Here is an 18426-nt window from a genome sequence, read left to right on the forward strand (position 1 = left end):
ATTAGGCTTTGCATTTAAATGCCTGATGTTCTTTTCACAATACATACATAATTCTAATTGGAGGAACTCGATATATCGCAGTCACGAACCATAAAGAAAAAGTCATAAATTGGTGTTTCAACTTACTAGAACTATAAATATTGCAGACACGAACCAAACTCGAAAAAGGTCCTAAATTATCCGCGTGTATTCGTTCCTGGTTGAATGGCAATGAGTCGTGTTGTATTTGTGGCGAAAAAATCTTGTATGCCCATTGGAATTGGCCCCGCCTTGTTAAATTTTACTTAATTTGAGCTGCTGGAGGCATGATAAGGAGCCCAGCATGACGGAGAAGATTACGCTAGCCGACGCGCTGTCCAATGTGGAGGTGCTGGACGAGCTTTCACTGCCGGACGAGCAGCCGTGCATCGAGGCGCAGCCCTGCTCGATTATCTATAAGGCAAACTTCGACACGAATTTCGAGGATCGAAATGGATTTGTCACAGGAATTGCAAAGTACATCGAGGAGGCCACCACCCATGCCAACTTGGTGAGTCAGTGATCCCAGCTTATTATACTATTTACTGATAATGCTTTCCGCTCTTTGCTTCAGAATGTGCTCTTAGACGAAGGGCAAAAACATGCAGTAATGCTATACACCTGGCGCTGCTGTTCCCGCGCCATTCCGCAGCCCAAGTCCAATGAGCAGCCTAATCGTGTGGAGATCTACGAGAAAACGGTGGAAGTTTTGGCACCCGAGGTTAATAAGCTACTGAATTTTATGTACTTCCAACGAAAAGCCATCGAAGCCTTTTCTGGCGAGGTGAAGCGTCTGTGTCACGCAGAGAAACGTAAGGACTTCGTGTCGGAGGCTTACCTGCTGACCCTCGGCAAATTTATCAACATGTTTGCCGTGCTAGACGAGCTGAAGAACATGAAGTCCAGCGTGAAGAACGATTACTCCACGTACAGGCGAGCCGCACAATTCCTTAAGGTGATGTCCGACTCACACACACTTCAAGAGTCGCAGAATCTCTCCATGTTCCTGGCAACTCAGAACAAGATTCGCGACACTGTCAAAGACACGCTGGAGAAGATCGTTGGCTACGAAGATCTGCTCTCTGATGTGGTTAACATCTGTGTGCACATGTTCGAAACAAAGATGTACTTGACCCCGGAGGAAAAGCATATGCTTGTAAAGGTCATGGGCTTCGGCCTGTTCCTTATGGACAGTGATGCGTGCAATATCAACAAGCTTGATCAGAAGAAAAAGATCCGCCTGGATCGTATTGATCGTATCTTCAAAAACTTAGAGGTTGTGCCTCTGTTTGGTGACATGCAGATTGCACCTTTTAACTATATAAAGCGGAGCAAGCACTTTGATTCCAGCAAATGGCCGCTATCCAGCTCGAACGCCATCAGCCCCCAAGCGGATTTGATGGTGCACCTTCCGCAGATACGTGAAGATCACGTTAAGTACATTTCGGAGCTGGCGCGATACACAAATGAGGTGACCACCACTGTCAAGGAGAATCCCTCAGATGCTGAGAACAGGATTACGGCCGACCTTGCGCTGCGCGGTCTGCAACTGTTATCCGAATGGACCAGCGTGGTCACCGAGCTGTATTCTTGGAAGCTTCTTCACCCCACAGATCATCACCAGAACAAGGAGTGCCCCGTTGAAGCCGAGGAGTACGAGCGGGCCACCCGTTACAACTATACCTCGGAGGAAAAGTTCGCGCTCATCGAGGTGATCGCCATGATTAAGGGACTGCAGGTGTTGATGGCTCGCATAGAAACCGTGCTCTGCGAGGCTATTCGGCGTAATATCTACTCCGAGTTGCAGGACTTTGTTCAGCTTTCTCTTCGTGAACCACTGCGTAAGGCAGTAAAAAACAAGAAGGACCTTATCCGGAGCATTATTATGTCGGTGCGCGAGACCTCGGCCGACTGGCAGAAAGGCTATGAACCTACTGATGACCCAGTGGCCAAGGGAAAGAAAGATCCAGATGGTGGGTTTCGCATCGTCGTTCCGCGTCTCAATGTGGGCCCCTCCTCTACGCAGCTGTACATGGTGCGCACCATGCTAGAGTCATTAATTGCTGACAAAAGCGGAGGCAAGCGCACACTGCGCAAAGACATCGACGGAAATTGCCTGCTGCAGATCGACACGTTTCACAAGACTTCATTTTACTGGAGCTATCTGCTAAACTTCAGCGACACGCTCCAAAAGTGCTGCGATCTCTCGCAACTGTGGTATCGTGAGTTCTACTTGGAGATGACTATGGGTCGTAAGGTAAACAAGTGCTTGGTCCGTCATCAGCACAACGAAGAATGTAAGGATCTTATCACCATGGAGAAGCGCATTCAGTTCCCAATTGAGATGTCCATGCCATGGATCCTTACCGATCATATTCTACAAACGAAAGAGCCTTCGATGATGGAGTAAGAAATATAGAAAAAACCATTACCAAAGATATATTTTAATAGTTCGTATTCCTTAGATTTGTTTTGTATCCTCTGGATTTGTACAACGACTCGGCGTATTACGCCCTCACTGTCTTCCGAAAGCAGTTCCTCTACGACGAGGTGGAGGCCGAAGTCAATCTGTGTTTCGACCAGTTTGTTTATAAACTTAGCGAACAGATTTTCGCCCACTACAAGCAGTTGGCAGGTAGCATTTTCCTGGACAAGCGATTCCGCTTAGAGTGCGAGGTACTCGGTTTCAATTTCCAATCATATCCCCGCAACAACCGTTATGAGACTCTGTTAAAACAACGACATGTCCAACTGTTGGGTAAGTATAGTCTTCACAACTCTCTTATTTAGTCTTTAAATTTATGAATATTACTAATTCTGTATTAGGTCGTTCTATTGACTTGAACAAACTTATCACACAACGGATAAACGCGAACATGCACAAGAGCATTGAGTTGGCCATAAGCCGTTTCGAGGGCAACGACATTACCGGCATTGTGGTAAGTGAAACCAGATGAATCCACAACAGTAGTCTTTCACATATTCAATTTCAGGAACTTGAAGGTCTACTAGAAGCTAATCGAATTTGCCACAAGTTGTTAAGCAAATACTTGGCCCTGGATAACTTTGATGGCATGGTAAAGGAGGCTAATCATAACGTACTGGCGCCATACGGCCGGATCACACTACACGTCTTTGTAGAATTGAACTACGACTTTTTGGTCAATTACTGTTATAATGCAGCCACAAATCGGTGGGTTTGGTGGTTATGTCCTATTTTATAATTATAATATTTAAAATGATCTTTTTTAGCTTCATTCGAACCAAAGTAAATCTGTCGTCGTCACAGGCTATACAGCGTGAGAAGCCGCCACAAATGTCGCATTACTATCTGTGGGGCTCTAAGCAACTAAATGCTGCTTATTCCACTCAGTATGGTCAGTACACTGGCTTTGTAGGATCGCCGCATTTCCATGCCATGTGCCGCCTGCTAGGCTACCAAGGCATTGCAGTCGTCATGGACATTATATTGAAGGACATTGTGAAGCCGCTTATCCAGGGTTCGCTACTGCAGTTTACTAAGACGCTGATGATTGCCATGCCTAAGTCTTGCAAGCTGCCTCGTTGCGAATATGGTTCGCCAGGAGTGCTAAGCTATTACCAAGCCCATCTTACCGACATCGTGCAATATCCGGACGCAAAGACAGAGCTGTTTCAATCGTTCCGGGAGTTTGGAAATAGCATTATTTTCTGTCTGCTGATCGAACAGGCGCTCTCCCAGGAGGAAGTGTGCGATCTACTACACGCAGCCCTCTTCCAAAATATCTTCCCCAGGCCCTTTTGCAAAGGTATGTATAGATTGCCATTTCCGAAAAGAAAGAAATTCTTTTATTGTGTACCATTACCCCTTATAGAAAATGAGAAGCCGGAGGCTAAGCAAAAGCGCCTTGAAGCCCAGTTTGCAAACCTGCAGATAGTTTCCAATGTGGAAAAGATTGGCACTGCAAAGGTATACGTTTAGCACATTCATTAATTTTTAAATACTAATTAAATTTCATTAACAGCAAGCCATGATAGCACGAGAGGGAGATTTGCTGACACGGGAACGCCTTTGCTGTGGCCTAAGCATCTTTGAGGTTATTCTCAACCGGGTGAAGAGCTATTTGGACGATCCAGTGTGGTGTGGTCCCCCACCGGCAAACGGCATAATCCATGTGGATGAGTGCTCAGAGTTCCATCGCCTCTGGTCGGCTCTGCAGTTCGTCTATTGCATTCCAGTGAGGGGAACAGAGTACACCATCGAGGAACTCTTTGGCGAGGGTCTTAACTGGGCGGGCTGTGTCATGATCGTGTTGCTTGGCCAGCAGAGGCGGTTCGAGGCTTTGGACTTTTGCTACCACATTTTGCGAGTTCAGCGCGTCGATGGCAAGGATGAGGACGTAAAGGGCATTGTATGTTGCGACCTTTTTGAAATTATTTGCAAAAATGGCTAACTAATATTCGATTTTTTAATTACAGCAACTAAAGCGAATGGTGGATCGGATTCGTCGGTTCCAAGTATTAAACTCACAAATCTTCTCCATTCTCAATAAATATTTGAAGGGCGGCGACGGCGAGGGCTCAAATGTGGAGCATGTGCGGTGCTTTCCACCGCCACAGCATCCCTCGGTCATATCGTCATCGTCGCACTACCAGGATCCCCAAAAACTGCGCCAGAGCATAAACAATTGAAGGTATTCTGACAAAGGATGCATTTAAGCTAATCGCATACAAATAGATTATACTTAATCGCAGTGGAAGTTATTCCCCCCAGGAGGAAAGCCAAATCATTGGCAAAGCTACCCAAATTATGACATTTTGTTTTGTCAGAGGGGTAATATTGGTTTATTTAAATTCCATCTTATTGGACATCAGTTTTGATATGTCGCTTTCAATCATATAGTACGTAAAATGTTTTATCCAAGCAATTATATATAGATGTAATATTGATACCCCTGCTAGGGCATTCATCTCAAGTACTCTTACATTATCCCAAATACTCTATTTTAAGCTCCCTAAGATATTATGTTTGGCCTTCTGTATTCCTTCGCTAAAAACAAACATTATTGTTTTGCTCTCCGATTTGAAAATCAAATTAGCCAAAGAATTGATGACAGCACGGCGAAATAAAACCTAATTGGCTTTAAACACAATCAAAGTATTACGAAATATATAGATGCCGCACAGTGTATGCCCCATATACATGCAGTAATGATACGACAGCCAACATTGACATAAATACAATTAATACAATGAACATTATCGAATAAAATTTTCATACGTATTTCTAACAAACCCAACAAAAAGTAGTTAACATTTTCAACTTGTAAAACTAAAAAAGAACACATAAAAGGGTAACGTTTGCATATAATTTTTGAAAAATAATTAAAAAAATGTATATACATACGAATATGTATAATTTTTATTTTTGTCAGGTGATAACTTTTATTATTTCAAGATGAACTATATATAATACTATCTATCCGTGCCACTATCTGGCAAATAGAATCGTCAAATCGAGGCTTAGCAATTTGGAAGTGAATTTCGGAATGGATGGTCAAATACAATTTATCTAGCTGCTACACGGCGTCGTGACTATGCCGTTAGTGGCCTTGACTTTCTTTAGAGGATCGGTGTATGTGTACAGAACTGTGACGTTGTCCGCATAGTTTCTAGGTAAATCGAAGTCAGCACTATCGGCCCCCAGATAGCAAGCTCCGTAGGCACTGCTCTTGGTAATCCTAACCAGTTTAAGATTAAAATCGATTCTTGTCTTAGACAGTTCCTCGATAAAAGCCTCCTGTAGCAGGTCCCAACTGCACCAAACCGATCCTACGCATACGACGCTTAAATCACCGGACTTAACCAGATCCTTGTGAACATTCGGTAGTAGGGACAAGATCATTCGAGCCAGATGGACGCCGGCCTCACGAAATAATCTGATGGCCAATTTGTCGCCATTCTCGGCATTCTGTGACAGCTTCTTACACAGATTGGCAAAAAAAGGTTTGTCGAACTTGGCATAGCAGTGGGGCAGCATATCCAAACGCGTCTCCAGACTAAAGTGGTCCTTGATCAGAGCCCAGGTCTTCTCTACGGGTGCCGGTGATTTTTCAAAGTTATCCATGTGATCGAACACCACCTTGACAGCGCGATACGAGATATACCAGGCTGTGGGGTACAAGGATTGGGGTCAATATTATAATTGCGAAATTAACAACAAAAATGGCAATGAGCCAATAGCAATCAACGCTATCAGGCCAATCCTAATCGAAGTTGCTGCCGTTAATCTCGACATTGGGTGTGGCATTAGTATACTATTATGTGATAAGGTCGATCCCCACTTACCGCTCCCCTCATCGCCGAGGAAGTTTCCCCACCCGCCGCAATTAGATGTGGATCCGTCAGGATTACGCAACAGGCAGTTGGATCCGGTTCCCGATATAAGGACCATTCCACCAATGGATGATGCTGTGTACATGCTGCCCATGGTGTCGCTGGAGACGGCATAACTCTGAGCCAGGTCCGGAAACGTTGTGCGCAGCTCCTGCTCCAGTTCGCGGTTGGTTGCCTCCTGTTAAGATTTCTTGTTATTACACTTTGTTAAATCATAAGTTTAGTAAATTATAACAAACAAATTTTTTAAAATTGTTAAGTAAAAATAGTGCAGCTTCTTAAAGCTGTAATGACTAACCTGTTCGCATCCGCTGAGGCTCAATCCCAAGCTCGTGAGAGGTGTATCCTTGGGAATGCCCGCTTCCTCTTTTGCTCGCTCCACCATGTCTGCGATCCGTCGGGCACATTCCGGAATACCGATGCCCCAGTGGTTGGTGCCCAGCCCGCTGGTGGAGCCCACAGGTTGTCCACTCTCATCGCAGATGACCAGTCTGGAGTGGGTGGCTCCGCTGCAGGAGACAAAGAAGATATTTTCTATTTCCGGACTCTCTAATTGTTATACAATAGGTGTTGTTGACCCGGGGCCGTGACCGCGGACAAAAACGCTATTGAATCCAATTGAATTAACCGATCGGTCTACCGCAAATTGGAATTAAACAACCGCGCAATTGACAAATTCATTTAAAGAAAACGTGTCACACGCACAAATTCTATTTGAAAACCCAAAGATCTCAATAAACCCGAGACAAAGTGCGGGCGAACGAAAAGAAAGTGTGCATACACTTTAAAAAATAAGTTTTATAATAAAAAATAAGCTTTATAAATTTAAAATGAAAATTGGTTCATTAGAAAATTATATTTTGAGGGCATATTTTGAAAACATGCATATGTACATATGTATGTATATTCATATTTTATAAAATGAATATTTTTTGCCAAACATTTAATCATCGAATTCATTTGCTTTTATAGGTAGTTTTCCTTTCTCTGCATCGACAACCCGAAGAATCTTAATTAAACCAAGTCCCGCATTCAGACACACAAATAGAAAGTGTAGATTCTTATCCATAAAATCTTATAGGGGCTTGCAATTACCGTTATATTGCAACTGACAGAAAAGTCATGACGTGACGAAAATGCACTGCTTAATACGCTCAATTGGGGCATTCATTTGATAGCCCCTGCGAAATGTGCTCGACAAAAGACGTTTGCTATTGCGGTTTAACTATTTTTAACCATCATCCAATTTATTTCGGTAATAAAAATACCTTATGGTACAATTCATATACAAGTTCCGTGGTTTTGTTACGTGACGTGACAGCAGCGTAACGTTAGCCATATAAAATAATAATAGTTTTCGATAAATAATCGAATGCTAACAGAATGTTGGCATGTTAGCATTTTGTTATGTGCGGGCGTAATAATAATAAAATTGTGAGCAAAGACATTTAATGTTTTCATTGGAAAGTGACTGAAAACGTACCGCAGCCCGCGATCGCCGGCGTGCCACAGAGGGGCGCGTTAATTAAAATGAAATTGCTGACAAATTCTCGGCTTTTGCGGCCTCTGCTGCTGCTACGCCGGCAAAGGTCGTGTGACGCAAAGGCACCCAAACCACTACCGGTTCCAACCAGTGTCCAATTGGACGAACTGGAACGTAATGTGGTTCTGCGCCATCACAGGAATAATCTGCCATTGATTCGCTCTCTCGTCAACGATGTGGAGGCTGGAAACCAGGACAAACTGAGCCAGCTGCAAGCGGAACTAGAGCAACTGCCCAACGATACGCATCCACGCCTTCAGGACTATGGCGAAGAGCCACGAGAACTGGCCCAGTATGTGCATCGGCAACTGCCACCACAAACTAGTCTTAAGGAGTTCTCGGAACTGGCCCGTGCTCTCAATCTCTACCGCATGGATCATCTTGGTAACTACACGGGTCACAAGAGCTACTACCTGACCGGCCAACTGGCCACTTTGGAGCAGGCCATTATACAGTATGCTCTTCAGGCAGTCACAGGACATGGCTTTAAACTGATCTCCGTGCCGGACATACTGCCGAGGGAGGTGATTGAGTCCTGCGGAATGCGCACCGATGGCGAACGCACCCAGGTTTACAAATTGGACACCGGCGAGTGCCTGTCGGGCACTTCAGAGATGGCGCTGGCTGGGTTCTTTGCGAATAAGACTCTAGCAGAGGATCAGCTGCCACTCAAGGTGACAGCCGTGAGTCGCTGCTATCGGGCTGAAACCTCGGGTCTGCAAGAAGAGAAGGGCATTTATCGTGTGCACCAGTTCACAAAGGTGGAGATGTTCGCCATCTGCACAGAGGAACAGTCCGAGGCAGAGTTGGAGGAATTCAAGAATATTGAGGTCGATCTGTTCCGACGTCTCGGCCTTAACTTCCGACTGCTGGACATGCCACCTTGCGAGCTGGGTGCTCCGGCGTACCAAAAGTACGATATCGAAGCCTGGATGCCAGGTCGTCAGATGTGGGGAGAAATCTCCAGCTGTAGCAACTGCACGGATTACCAGGCCAGGCGACTAGGCATCAGATATTGTCGTTCCAGCGATGGGCAGATCTTTCATGCCCACACCATTAATGGAACGGCGACGGCTATTCCTCGACTTCTCATTGCTTTGCTTGAGTCTTATCAGCGGGGAGATGCAGTCGAGATACCCGCCGTACTGCGACCCTTTATGGACGGCCAGGAGCTGATCACGCGGGACAAACGGATACCGGAGACGAAGCTTGTCAAGTCTATCAAGGCCTAGGCTAACCACCACATTCTGTACCTTTGACTGTTATCATTAAAACGTTGGACTTATCAACGAAAACAGGGGAATATTTTGAAGCACTCCCAGTGGGTGATATCTGGTAGATCAGGGTATAACACCCTGCGTTTAATCGCACTCATTAATCACCGCGTTTGGCTATTGAATTACAAATTGATTGGTGACCTTTTTACTTACCCTTCGACTCCGCCGAAATATTTCATTCTGAGTTAGTAAGCTGGGTCGAAACGAATCCCAACTGGAATGTGGCTAAAAAGGTTTTGCTGATGTAGAGAAGGAGGTTCCTGCAAGAATCAAAAAACGAGTGCAATTAACCAATAGGCGGTTGCATGATTAATTTTAGCACTGCAACGGGTTGTTAGCACTCGGATCAACCTTATCGCGTTTCATTAGCCCCAAAACATTTGTCAACCGCACAGGTAAGAAAATACCGCTGACACAGGTGAAGTCAGCATACGATTAAAATACATAGCTGAAAGCCAAACAGCCCAAAGGGCAACACAGCAAGAGTTGCATGCGTTTAAAGAATGCAATTTTAGACCAACGGAAGATTTATTTATAGTGTCCTTATTACTGCAAATTTAAATTTCTCTGGCATTTCGCTTTTAAAAAGGTTCCCCTGTATCACAGCTCGTGCTTGGAAAAGTAAGAGCGAAATGCATGCGCGAGCAAAACTAGTTTATAATTTATCCCGCTCACTTTTGCTTACGTTACACATATCTCGCAATTCTCCCGAAATAATAATAATAAAACAGCAGTTGCTGATTTGGTTTACCACACCACGCCCCTTTCGCCCACACAAACAAATAGTCATTAGATTTTGATTAGAAGCGGGGACACGAACTTCAATATTTACGACTACCAACTCTTACCCGGCAGAGCTGAATCCGTCCACGTCCGAACGCTTTGAACAGCAAATGTGTTGTGTTTATACTCATTGCAAGCTTGGCGACTCTTTGATATTTGTATACCCGGTAATTGCAGACGAAATGGGTATATTGTATTTGTCAAGATGTTTGTCAAAATCACAAGAAACCGCTTCCGCCCACATACATAAGTTGTCGACTTTCAATCGGATGTGTTCACTATTATAATAAAAAGAAAAATTATTATTTTTAGTTTTTTTTTAATACGTTATTTCAAACTTATTTTTGATATCTCATAAAAAGAATGTGGTATTTTGTTTAAGGTGTTGCATTATCAGTCAAACCACTCCCTTTTGCTGCTATCTTGTGGATCCAGACCAGCGCCTAACCATCCTCTTTATAATTAGTTTTATATTAAATTAGTTACGAGCCAGGAGTCACTTATAAGACTTATAAGAGTTTTTATCTGCGAACGGAGTATCCCACAGTCGAATTGACTTATTTTCCCGTTTTGTAGTAGACAGTCAGCTGTGCCTCAGTGCTGCTAAGCTAAATAAAATATTTGCCATTCACCGACCAGTAGCGCCAAATTTAAAATAAAATACATTGTTCAGGTTTTTGTCTTTATGTTTATTAAAACGTTACAATTTAATTCTATTACACTTTTGCTTATAAACGAAAGAAACAAATCATTGTCAATTGGTACATCATATTTTATACATCGGTTTCATTTTCAAACTTCTAGTAAACAACAAAACGCAAACACCAAGGTTACAACTTATTTATAAGAGAGTACAAATCAAATAAAAAATCGGCGAAAAATATGGATGTTGACAAGCGTAGATAAAAAAATCAGTTATGTCTCTCATATGGGAAGGGCTCGAAAGGGGCCACACTTTTTTTCTTGCTTTCTCGTTATGTACAAAAAGAAAATGTCTTAAATGTAGTCGAAGTTGGTCGTTGAATGTGCGCGAATGATGGGGGTGGGTTGGGCTGATCCCTATGAGTGAGCCAGTGCTGAAGGGGGTATTGCGGAAGTCCCTTTATTAAAAATTTGTAAAGTTCTTATACGTGCCGGTGTTGTGCTGCTGATGCTGCTCCTGTTGTTGTCCCATTTTATGGTAAATCCTAACTAACATATCTCGGAAAGAGTAAAACACGGTAAAAGTCAATTGTTGAAAGTGTTTCGTGCACGGAACGCCTGTTGGATGGCATCTACCACTTCTTCTTATGCTCGTCCATAGAAACGCCACCAGGGCCCAAGGACACAATCATTAGAAGACCACCAATAACTGACAGAGTCTGCAAACATAGGTAAGTATTAGGGAATACCAGACATAAAACATTTATGGAAACTGACCTGGAAAAAGTCGTACTTCAGGAAATCCCTGAGTGGCTTGTAGGACGGAATAGTCCACCAGGCATTGTGATACAGGTTCAGGATAGTGAGCAGGGCGACCAGGATCAACGCGGACAGCTTGGTCTTATATCCAAGCACGACCAACACCATAAGAATGGATCCTATGATGTCCTGAATAACTTGCCATACGCTCAGCTCAAACCGGATCAAAGTGATGAACATGAAGGCCAGCAGTATGCGGCCAGCCAACTGCATGAAGTTCTTGGGCTTGTTCTCACCCATCGATGGCACGCCGGCGAACAGACTACGCCCCTCTATCCTAGCTTCGGCTAGAACTAGCAAAAGGGCTCCAATGAGCGCAAAGTTACGTAGCAAGAACTGGAAGTCCCACAGAATAGAGTAGGCCACAGTCTGCAATCTAGAGGATCGGGTTAGTTCAAGGCTCCTACTTTAAGGCATTTAAGTTATAGACTTACCTGCAACACTACGATAAAGAAAAGAAGACCCACTGCTATGTCGACCTTGAACCGGGCCATCACCATGCCGCAGCCGCCCAGCTGTCCAAGCAGGTTGACCAGTACAAACACGGTGGCCAGAAATTTGCCGCAGCCCCAGCTCATGTCCATGTACTCGCGCTGCTCGTTCCATTGAAAGTACATGCGCAGGCCATCTTCAAAGAAGGTGGCGATGAGGCACAATCGAGCCACTGTGGGCAACACATTCTTCCCGCGCTTGATAACCTGCCAAAAAAGAGCGGTCGAGTGGTTTTGGTTGAGTTAAGAGCGATCAGGATGGGTGCTGATATGGTGATAAGGGAACTACTGACAATGTGATAACGGATCGAAATATACAATGCTATTGAGCGTGGCTTGCGCGTAGTCGTTGAAAATCGCTCGCTGACTGTGACGTGTCTCTAAACGCTCTATCTATCGTATGCTATCTGCCAGCTAACGGGTTTTGGGTCTGGCTGTCCGTGTAATTTAAATACATGAGTATTGGATGTAAATCGCGAGCAAGTTCACCTGGCTTTCTAGCCGATTATTACGGAACACGACCTGGTCTTTGGCGTCCATCTACCCCGCTCTTTCTCTTTCAGCACTTTCACTTGTGGAGACAGCTCTCTCGCACACACACACGAACACACCCGCTCACAGGTAGCAAAGAGACAGCGAGAGAGAGTTTTCCCTGCGGTAGACTCAACAACCTGGTAATTGATGTACTGGAGTTCAATTGTAACTTATCCAGGTTGCTTCTTATGGGAAGCTAATGCTTGGCACGAAGTCTCCATGTAAGCCGATCGTGATTATAGTGCAGCGTAGACCCTCGAACTTTGCCGCGTTTGGGTGACGTTGGCAGTTTTCCCAGTCTGCAGCTGCCAGGGCTTTTCCCGTAAATCACAATTTGCAACCATTTTACGGCACTCTAAGGAGCATATACGCTCTTGATCAGTAGTGGAACCTATTATATATTACCTGTTCCGCCACATCCTCCGTTTTCGCTATATATTCGTTGGGTATGCTCATGTTGGCAGTTTCAGCTTATCTATCGTTTTTGGGTACTCGGCGGGGAGGACACTTTGGCAATTGGTTATTGGATTCCTGGGCGTCGCGTCGCTCTTCAATTTGTAGTCAAGTTAGCAAAAAATCATGAATTAAAAGGCAGGAACTTAAAAACACACACGCACAACGGAATTGGCTGGCGACCAGTGTGACCGGGCCGTTAGAGTTAAAATACCAACCGGTCTTCAAATAAATACCATGACAAAAATATGTTTATACGTTTTTCAGTCTTACAACCAATGTTGAAAAGTACGCAGATACATGCCTCGATAACATTTTAGCTTAGCTATTTAATAGCATTTATAGTAAATATGATTTGAGGTTTTTTATGTTTATGATTTTTTTCAAGCTTGTAACACAACATGATATCATAACTAATATATAAAAGGAAAACTTTAGAACTTTATTAGATTTAAGTATATATTAGTACTTTTGACTTAGGTACATTTTGTACCTTTCCCAGCACTGCTCAAGACACATCAAAATGTACATCTCTAGTAGAAGTAAAGCAATCGGCGTGCAGCTAAGTTTTAAAGGGAAATAAACGCTTCAGTACAATGTCCGCAGCACCAAAAAGACAAAAAGTGGAAAATACCGCCCAGGAAACGAAGATCAAGCCAAAGGAAAAGAAAGTCAAAGCCAAAACCCAGGATGCCGGATACGGATCTGGTGAGTTTTCTGTAGACTGGGATGTGGACAGTTACCGTACAGAATACGAAAGCGAGGAACACTGGGATTTGCGGCGCAGCTTCATGATGGCCCACAAGGATCGATTTGAAGAGGACCGCCTTGTGTGTCTGGCACAGACATTCGTGAACATGGAGTTTATGGGCTGCAAATATCCCAGCGAGACGATGCACCTGGTAGCGGAACTGTCAAAGGAGATTGCCGAGGATTTCCGCCGGAAACGCGAACAGCGGCTGAAACGAACTTTCGTATCAGCCTCTGATGCCGCGGAGCAGCGCGCCAAAGGTAGACGGAAAAACAATTAAGGGAGATTTTTTATAACAATAGTAACTATACGAGCGAGAGACCACAGCCTAATGCCTAATTCCAACAACTAGGGCGCCGGGCAGCAGCCGCACCCGCAGCGGATTCCCAAAAGGATAGCTCGAATAGATCCACACGAGAACGCCTGTGTTTCGGCGGTGGCGAGCCAATCAATCTGTTCCAAGGCCTGCGTTTCGGTCAGCTCATATTGTTCTTGGCCGGTGGGCGTAACTGCCTGCGAAACTCCTGCACTAGTGCCAATTTGAAGTATGAGGAGCGTGCTAGCAAAGATCAGCCTGCTACCGCCATGACAAAGTACGCCGATGTATTGATTAATGACGAGGTAATAGCTTCTGGACAGGGAGAAAATATTAAGGCGGCTAGGTTTGCGGCCTTCAAACAAGCGCTGCTTTTTCTGCAGTCTCATTGCTATAGCATTAAGGTATAAATAAACAGGATATTTTTGAGGCCAGAATCTAAATTTTCCTCTCTTCGTCCAGTTGAATGCCACCCGCGAAACCATCAAGGTCAAGAGGAGCAAAAAAGGTGTAAAAATCGATGTAACTAAGGATTCTGCAGACAGCCAGGGCGATCAAAAGTTGGATGAAAGCAACAAAGGCTATCGCATGATGCGACTGATGGGCTGGGCGGGTGGTGGCTTAGGGCGCCAGAAGCAAGGAATTGAGGAGCCAGTGAGGTAGGTTTCCGATTCCATATATTATAACGTACCGCTCTAAACTCCTTTTAATTTAAGTTACCTGATGAAGATAAATCGCAATGGCCTGGGATCAAAACAACCGCAAGGAATTCTTGAGGACTACCGCACCTTAATAGAAAATTATGTGAACTCAGACGACATGCGTGATATGCTGTTTGAGCCCACGTTTTCGAAAGAAGAGCGCGCCGCGTTTCATCAGTAAGAATCTTGATAATTTTCTGTTGTCTATAAAAGTATAATTGTGGCCTTCTCTTTACAGAATGGTCAGTCGATTTGGCCTGCGATCCAGCAGTCATGGTGCTGGTCAGACACGGCAGCTTTTGATCACCAAGAAGGTCAGCTATGCAGAAATACTCACTGAAGTACTGTCCCGACGCAATCCGAAGTTTTGTGAACGTTACTTTGTGCAGGTGCCCATGCAAAAGGCGCTGTTATTTCCCGGTCATGTGGCCGAATTGGTATTGGAAAATATGTGCGAATAGGCAGGAAAAACAAAGAAAGACTTAGCTCGTATAGTACTCGTATAAAAAAATCTTCCCATTAGTCTTAGCATAAAGGATAAAAAATATAAATACCATATAATATAAAATTTATAACTGTGTATTTTATGTATACGTTTCGTGGCGAATGTCGAAAACAGATTGTAATGGAAGAAGAAGAGACAATGCAGTTGCAGTTTGTGGTTTAGCGTGTTTTGCTAATGTTTTAAACGTATCGCGATGAATAAGTGTCCTCGATGTGGCTGTGAGGCGGCTGGAGAGAACCGCTTGGTGACTGATAGTTGTGGGCACAGCAAGTGCCGCGTCTGCCTGTTAGCAGATAAAACTGATTGCCTTGAGTGCCGAGTTGCGAGCCAGCAAAGTGAAAGGATTCGAGACAGACAGGAAAGCAAGACCATAACTTCTGCGGATAAGCAAATCATTATTACTGACCAAGGCTACCACTGCACAGTATGCAAAAAGGACTTTCGCAGTCGGACTCAGCAATACTATCATCTCGCCTGCGGCAACGATCTTCTCAAGAAATTCAGCTGCAAGGAATGCGGTCGCGTAAGCTGAGGGTATTTTTGCCCTAAGAACTTCTTTTAATAATTCCACTCTTTTTCCAGAGGTTTGCGAGTCGGTCCCATTTAAAATACCACATAAGCAGTCATGAGAATCAACCAAAGCACTCGTGCAGCGTATGCCAAAAAAGTTTTAAGCAGCCTGCTATTCTACAGCGCCACTTACTAACGCACAAACCAGAGCAGCACATGTGTCATATATGCCAGAAGGTTTTCCGACGCAAGAGCTCCCTTGAAAGTCATATGACGATTCACAGCGAACTCGGCCTACAGTACAAATGCGAACTGTGTTCAAAGCACTTCCAGAACAAGGCCAATTTGAACCAGCACTTTCGTAAGCACGACAAGAACAGCATTCGGCACAAGTGCAAAGTTTGCCAGAAGTCCTTTCTACGCCAAACCACGCTTCGACTACATATGAAGCGTCATTCGAATCGTGAGCGCCAGTCTTGCTACCTGTGCGGTAAAAGTTACAACGACGCTGATGCGCTTAGTCGCCACTTAAGGCAACATAAGACCGTTGAACGCTACCGCTGTATCCAATGTGACATCACGGTCAACCGGAAAGACAACATGCTCCGCCACCTGCGCTCAATGCATCCTGGATGTGCGTTTGAGAGTGGTGTGGAGATTGTTACACCCGGACCCAATACTCAAAAGGAAACGGAGGCGGAACAACCAGCCGAAATTGTGCGTTACAATAGCGTAATTCAAAGCGTGGGAAACGTGGACCCAGTAGTGTTACCGCAAACTCCGCTACTACCAACTCCACTTCCCGAACTGCAACTCGAGCAAGCAAAAACTGCATCAGAACACATGCCACTGCCGGATGTTATGCCTGAGGAGAACGTCCTGCTTTATCGCAAGATCATCTTGGACTTGGACAACGAAGAGTATTCAAATGAGCCTAGCCCCGACGATGCTCAAGAACCAATCTTGCAGCAACGTCAGCCGCGTGGCCCCGGGCAAGGCAGCTCCAAATTTAGCGAAATGCACTGGCGCAAGAATTTCAAGTATTGGTACCAAAACGAAGAAAACACAAATTGAGGATCTAATCTGTATTGTGTTAGGCCTTTTTCGCAGGGCCCTCTGATTTATTAGCGATAAGTCAGGTGCTGCGAACCGAAGCATACCGTAACAGTCTTGTTGGCCGCTAGCCATATTTCCGCGTGCCGACGTCATTGCCAAGTTCGCCGGCCATCGGAAGCAGCAATACCGCTTAATTTGTATCTAACAGTATTCAATATGTTGGACGAGCGATCGGAAGTCGAGACTCTGCGTCAGGTTTATTACCTAACGGATGGTGCGTCGGGAAACTGGCACAAGTTACTCGCTTTGGGCGACTGCATAGATCAGCAGCTGAAGCGAAAGCTGCTTTGGATGTGGCCCTCATTGGTGGACTTGGACTACTTTAATCAGCTTCTGGCCATGCACGACATTCAACGTATTTTGAGCATAGGCTGTGGGAGCGGTCTTTTAGAATGGCTAATGACTGCATCTGGTGGGCGTAAAGTATCTATGTTTGGCCTTGAAATCGATCGTAACTGGTGGCAGAGCAAGTACGCCATTCGAAGTTTTATACCCCTTAACTATGTGGAGGATTATAATCAATTGAATACGGATTTATTGAGCAGGTGCTGTAATGGCACCCCGCCTTCTGCCTTGCTCTTCTGCTACTTTAACAATCGAGGTGCATTTTTAGACTATCTTAAAGTGTTTACGGGAAAGTGGTTAATATTGATTGGACCACTGCCCACTCTGGGAATCCACACAGATCCCAATCCTCTTCAACCCCAATTGCCTGCTGACGAGTGGACACTCCGAGAACGTCTCAACTGGACTGACCATAACATTGTGACGTTCTACGAAAAAATTATTTAGTCTCTAGTATGTAGTATCTATGTAATTGTAGTAATAAACCATTGCCTTATGTCATAACTAGTTTCTATTTACTTCTATGTGGAACTTGCAAGCTGGTATGCTCTGAACTTCGGCAGTCACCGTACTATTGATGCCCAGATTGCTAAGGGCCCCACGAACCAAGCCACAAGTGAAGGCCACAAACTTGGGCGCGTGTTCTAGCTGCTTGGTGCCATGTGAAATACGCGTTAGGAAACGGAATGCCTTGTCCTGTACCACGTACATGCCATGATTGTTCGTCCTTAAGTTGTCCACTTGCTTTTTGTAGATGAGCGTCCAAAAGTCGGTGCATATAAATTTCATGGTCTCCAGCTCATCCTTAAATCGCGACACCTCGCGGGTGAGTCGCTCAATCAGGCGGTAGCCCGTTGTGAAGCCTATGTACTCCAGCGTGGCCAGGTCGTGCTCCTAATAGGCGGAACCAAATAAAAATTTATTGTTAGTCTGGATTTTTAATTTACGCCAGTTTTTACCTTATTGCTGTCCAAACAATAGTTAACTATCTCCGCATGAAGGCAGTCAAAAAGGATTTCTTCGGACATTTTCAAGATATATATTTTTCTTTTAGGGCTCAACAAATTTTTCTCGGATTTCGATTTGTTTTGAACTGCTGTTAAACAGCTGATGCTGGCGTTAACGTGCGAATGTCAAGCAAGATTTGGCGGATTTTTAATCTTTTTTTTTTGTTATTATTGAGGTTTGTTTTTTAAAGTTTATTTATATGAAAAGTCTTATAATACTAAGAATAATTTTTTTATTTA

The 18426-nt window shown here is 44.4% G+C and overlaps 8 protein-coding genes across 9 annotated transcripts; 5 read left to right on the forward strand and 3 right to left on the reverse strand.

Moving 5' to 3' along the window:
* The first annotated feature begins 202 nt into the window (after nucleotides 1–202).
* LOC108105597 (cytoplasmic FMR1-interacting protein) lies at nucleotides 203–5150 on the forward strand. The gene is made up of 9 exons (XM_017212271.2): nucleotides 203–529; nucleotides 593–2424; nucleotides 2484–2776; nucleotides 2845–2957; nucleotides 3012–3211; nucleotides 3271–3806; nucleotides 3873–3967; nucleotides 4023–4409; nucleotides 4477–5150. Exons 1-9 carry the CDS (start codon nucleotides 323–325, stop codon nucleotides 4687–4689), a joined length of 3876 nt encoding a protein of 1291 aa, XP_017067760.1. The 5' UTR covers nucleotides 203–322; the 3' UTR covers nucleotides 4690–5150.
* Nucleotides 5151–5401: 251 nt separating this feature from the next.
* Nucleotides 5402–10135, reverse strand: LOC108105600 (N-acetyl-D-glucosamine kinase). The gene is made up of 5 exons (XM_017212275.2): nucleotides 10062–10135; nucleotides 9367–9473; nucleotides 6692–6902; nucleotides 6346–6571; nucleotides 5402–6168 (listed from the first exon to the last, which is right to left on the reverse strand). The coding sequence occupies exons 2-5, from the start codon at nucleotides 9390–9392 to the stop codon at nucleotides 5570–5572; spliced, it is 1062 nt and encodes a 353-aa protein (XP_017067764.2). The 5' UTR covers nucleotides 9393–9473; nucleotides 10062–10135; the 3' UTR covers nucleotides 5402–5569.
* Nucleotides 7388–9239, forward strand: LOC108105598 (serine--tRNA ligase, chloroplastic/mitochondrial). Its single transcript, XM_017212273.2, has one exon. The coding sequence runs from the start codon at nucleotides 7924–7926 to the stop codon at nucleotides 9166–9168; it is 1245 nt and encodes a 414-aa protein (XP_017067762.1). The 5' UTR covers nucleotides 7388–7923; the 3' UTR covers nucleotides 9169–9239.
* A 529-nt stretch (nucleotides 10136–10664) lies between the features above and the next one.
* Nucleotides 10665–13137, reverse strand: LOC108105637 (surfeit locus protein 4 homolog). The gene is made up of 4 exons (XM_017212326.2): nucleotides 12888–13137; nucleotides 11892–12155; nucleotides 11416–11826; nucleotides 10665–11357 (listed from the first exon to the last, which is right to left on the reverse strand). Exons 1-4 carry the CDS (start codon nucleotides 12936–12938, stop codon nucleotides 11271–11273), a joined length of 813 nt encoding a protein of 270 aa, XP_017067815.1. The 5' UTR covers nucleotides 12939–13137; the 3' UTR covers nucleotides 10665–11270.
* A 326-nt stretch (nucleotides 13138–13463) lies between these two features.
* On the forward strand, nucleotides 13464–15271 carry LOC108105632 (NF-kappa-B-repressing factor). Of its 2 annotated transcripts, none has more exons than XM_017212320.1 (5): nucleotides 13464–13946; nucleotides 14039–14406; nucleotides 14465–14661; nucleotides 14719–14880; nucleotides 14942–15271. In XM_017212320.1, the coding sequence occupies exons 1-5, from the start codon at nucleotides 13532–13534 to the stop codon at nucleotides 15162–15164; spliced, it is 1365 nt and encodes a 454-aa protein (XP_017067809.1). In that variant the 5' UTR covers nucleotides 13464–13531; the 3' UTR covers nucleotides 15165–15271. The 2 variants fall into 2 exon arrangements, with proteins under 2 accessions (XP_017067809.1, XP_017067810.1); XM_017212321.1 differs by having other exon boundaries at nucleotides 13464–13643.
* Nucleotides 15272–15337: 66 nt separating this feature from the next.
* Nucleotides 15338–16792, forward strand: LOC108105633 (zinc finger protein 808). The gene is made up of 2 exons (XM_017212322.2): nucleotides 15338–15731; nucleotides 15791–16792. The coding sequence occupies exons 1-2, from the start codon at nucleotides 15402–15404 to the stop codon at nucleotides 16790–16792; spliced, it is 1332 nt and encodes a 443-aa protein (XP_017067811.2). The 5' UTR covers nucleotides 15338–15401.
* Nucleotides 16793–16990: 198 nt separating this feature from the next.
* On the forward strand, nucleotides 16991–17680 carry LOC108105634. Its single transcript, XM_017212323.2, has one exon. It carries the CDS (start codon nucleotides 16991–16993, stop codon nucleotides 17624–17626), a length of 636 nt encoding a protein of 211 aa, XP_017067812.2. The 3' UTR covers nucleotides 17627–17680.
* Nucleotides 17631–18289, reverse strand: LOC108105635 (trafficking protein particle complex subunit 6b). The gene is made up of 2 exons (XM_017212324.2): nucleotides 18139–18289; nucleotides 17631–18073 (listed from the first exon to the last, which is right to left on the reverse strand). Exons 1-2 carry the CDS (start codon nucleotides 18205–18207, stop codon nucleotides 17684–17686), a joined length of 459 nt encoding a protein of 152 aa, XP_017067813.1. The 5' UTR covers nucleotides 18208–18289; the 3' UTR covers nucleotides 17631–17683.
* Nucleotides 18290–18426: the final 137 nt, after the last annotated feature.

The sequence above is a fragment of the Drosophila eugracilis genome, unplaced genomic scaffold, assembly GCF_018153835.1.
Source record: "Drosophila eugracilis isolate 14026-0451.02 unplaced genomic scaffold, ASM1815383v1 contig_367, whole genome shotgun sequence".
In the NCBI taxonomy this organism is placed as follows: domain Eukaryota; kingdom Metazoa; phylum Arthropoda; class Insecta; order Diptera; family Drosophilidae; genus Drosophila; species Drosophila eugracilis.